The sequence below is a fragment of the Primulina huaijiensis genome, chromosome 4, assembly GCF_012295235.1.
Source record: "Primulina huaijiensis isolate GDHJ02 chromosome 4, ASM1229523v2, whole genome shotgun sequence".
NCBI classification, from domain to species: Eukaryota; Viridiplantae; Streptophyta; class Magnoliopsida; order Lamiales; family Gesneriaceae; genus Primulina; species Primulina huaijiensis.
Genome location: NC_133309.1, coordinates 12,963,303 through 12,966,356, shown reverse-complemented (window position 1 = coordinate 12,966,356; position 3,054 = coordinate 12,963,303). Strand labels below are relative to the sequence as shown.

At 36.6% G+C, this 3,054-nt stretch overlaps 1 protein-coding gene across 1 annotated transcript; it reads left to right on the top strand.

Annotated features, from left to right (window-relative positions):
* Nucleotides 1–243: 243 nt before the first annotated feature.
* Nucleotides 244–774, top strand: LOC140974904 (uncharacterized). Its single transcript, XM_073438392.1, has one exon. It carries the CDS (start codon nt 244–246, stop codon nt 772–774), a length of 531 nt encoding a protein of 176 aa, XP_073294493.1.
* The last annotated feature ends 2,280 nt before the right edge of the window (nt 775–3,054 follow it).

Sequence of the window (3,054 nt, the reverse complement as noted above, 5' to 3'; positions counted from 1 at the left end):
TGATACTATGATTTTATGCGTTATAATACATGTTACTTGATTTATCTGAATTGATTTTATAACATGTATTATTGAGTATGAATCAAAACTGATTCTCGATCAGCAGTAAGATGATCAGAGAAGGAATGAAACAGGTTTGTTGTATTTGGTTACTAACTTTTGTGGGAATCAGATATACCTCCTCGAAGAATTACAGTCCGGGATAGTACTTCGGTTGATCAGATAGATGAGTCAGAAACTCCGATGGAACTACAGTTGAAACAATTTCAGTCATTTCAACCGCCGATTCTGAAGGGTACTGAGACATCTGAGGATGGTGAAAACTGGCTAGATGATATAGAGATACTGTTTGATTCATTTGACTATCAAGATGAACGGAGAATGAAACTAGTGCCCAATCAATTACAAGAAATTGCAAGAAGTTGGTGGATCGCAACCAAAAGAGTATTAGAACAGCGGGGTACAGTGATCACGTGGAAAGTTTTTAAAGCTGAATTCTATCGAAGATTTATCCCAGGATCGTATCGAGAGGACAAAAGAGTAGAGTTTGAGAATCTGAAACAGGGCCAACTGAATATTGAAGAATATATTGCTAAATTCTCTACCTTATTGCGTTTTGCTCCTCTTATAGCTGTGAATGATGAAGCTGTAGCGGATCAATTCATCAACGGATTGAATTCTGAGATAGGTTCCTTGATGAAGGTAAAACGACCCCATCATTTCGCTGATGTTTTGAATAAAGCAAAAAGAGCCGAGGCAAGTTTGATTCAATAACTAAGAAGGTTTGATGTGAGCCGACCTCAGATACAGGAATCCCCTCTTGGATTTGATAGTGGCAGTACGAGTGGGAAGCATGAGTTGCTGAAAACTCGAAAGAAACAGTTTAAGAAGTTAGGGAGCAGACCGAGTGGTTCATCTAGTTCCAGTGGTTCTAGCCCGAGTTATACTGGAGTTTATTGTAGAACCTGTGGAGGGAGACATCCCACAGAGCAATGCCAAGGAGTATTTGGTAATTGCCATATTTGTAGACAGTCCGGACACATTGCTAGAGTTTGTCGACAGAGAGGTTCCCGAAGATTTCAGGGAGCAAAATCATCTGGTTGTAGTGACCGAGGAACAGACCCAGGAGGCACTTGATGATATAGTGATAGGTAACTGTTCTTCTGTGATTATTTTGCGTATGTATTTAGATATTAATACATCTTATACATGATTTTGTATGAACTGCATTGAGACATGCTTTATCTGCTGGGTCTGTATTTACTGTAGTATTGAGCTCTTTCCTTTTGGGGAGAGGATTTGATATTAGTTAGATTCTGTGATATCTTGTATACTGCAGTAAGATGAGAGTGAAATTGAGTTCGACTGTGAAGTACTTGTGTTGTCTGATTTTGACCGCATTATTGATATATTAAACAAGTACAGAACTATTGTAGATTTTTACCAGGTGATGGTAAGATTCGGACCTGAAATGGCCGAAGAATGAACGATGTACGGTAAGGATTCTCGATTTTGAATTCCTTTGACATCCGTATTATCTATGATTCGATGATTATCGAAAAGAATGGAGAGATTCCTTATGTATTCAGTTGATTACTGAAAGTGAGCGTATCATGGACTGATTTGCCAGTAGCAGGAGAACTGCTAAAGTCTTTCAAGATGAGATTTGAGGTTTGCCTTATCAGGGAGAGTGATTTCAGCCTTGATTTGATACCAGGTACTGGTGTTATTGTTTTGAATTCCGCACTGGATGACACTGATTGAATGGAAAGAATTGACATATCAAATAAAAGATTTACTGCCGGATAGTTAGAGTTACATTTGGTTGTGTGTTTCTCTGTAAAATACTTCAGTTCTGGGTATAGGTTGATGAATCTTGTGTTCAAAAGTATTTTGATGATTTTATGCTCGTTTATCTATGATACTCTGATATACTCGTGGCATATGATTGACTGAATTGAATACTTTGTATTGAATATTTTGAGAACTGAGATTGTTGTATACAGAAACTGTTCAGATATGAATCTTGATTGAGACAGATTGTATTCGTGGTATATAATATCCGAATTTGGTATACTTATGGATTTAGCACACTTGAAGTCGTGATCACTTGGCTGAGACCGATAGCATTGTCAGAATTACAGTTTTCTGAGTTTAGCAGATCAGTATGGATGAATGATGTTTCAAACCTGATCCGATATTGCTGTTGTTTTGAATCCGTGTTGATACAGATGGTGGTAAACCGTTGAGATTATTTACAGTTCAAACCGAATCAGAGCTAAATTTGAAAATTAAAGCAGTTTAGAAATTTAATTAGAATGTTCAGAACTTGATTTTGATAATCAGAGCAAAACATCGATCAGAGTAACAGGTATGTGATATTATATTGTATGAAAATAATTGTCTTGTGTGCTGAATATTTCTAATCTGAAATGATAGAGAGGTTCAGAACCGCACAGTAGTCAATTTAGTATGCATCCTGATAACAGAAAATGTTTTGATAGAAATAGAGGAAATTAGATATGGCAGAATTTGTACCGAATTGTCTAAATTGCCGACAGAGGAAAACAGAAAGATAGAAACCAGAAGATCGATTGCAAAGTTAGTCTATGTCGGAATAGAAATGGGAATACATTTCTATAGATTTTGTGACAAAACTATCGAAATCTTTCTAAGATGGTAATGCGATGTAATTGTGATTGACAGATTGATCAAATTGGCATATGCTAGTTTGTACAAGATGACGTACAAACATGACCAGATGACAAAGATCAATGTCATGGAAGTGGTCAGATTGAACCGAATGCCAAAGTGGATCATATCAGACTGTGATTTTTGATTGGTTTTGTACTTTTGGAAAGAATATACAATGAGCTCTTTCACACATATCCTCAGACTGAAGGATAGTTAGAGCGGACTATCCAGATACTGCAGGATATCTGTACTAGTTGACATGATGTATTGTCACTTTGTGAATTATTGTACAACGATAACTATCATATTAGTATTGAGATAGCTTCAGTTGAGGCATTATACAGTGAGAACTGTAGATTC

Coding starts and splice junctions, on each gene's coding strand:
- LOC140974904 (XM_073438392.1), top strand. CDS start 244: ATGGAACTACAGTTGAAACAATTTCAGTCATTTCAACCGCCGATTCTG.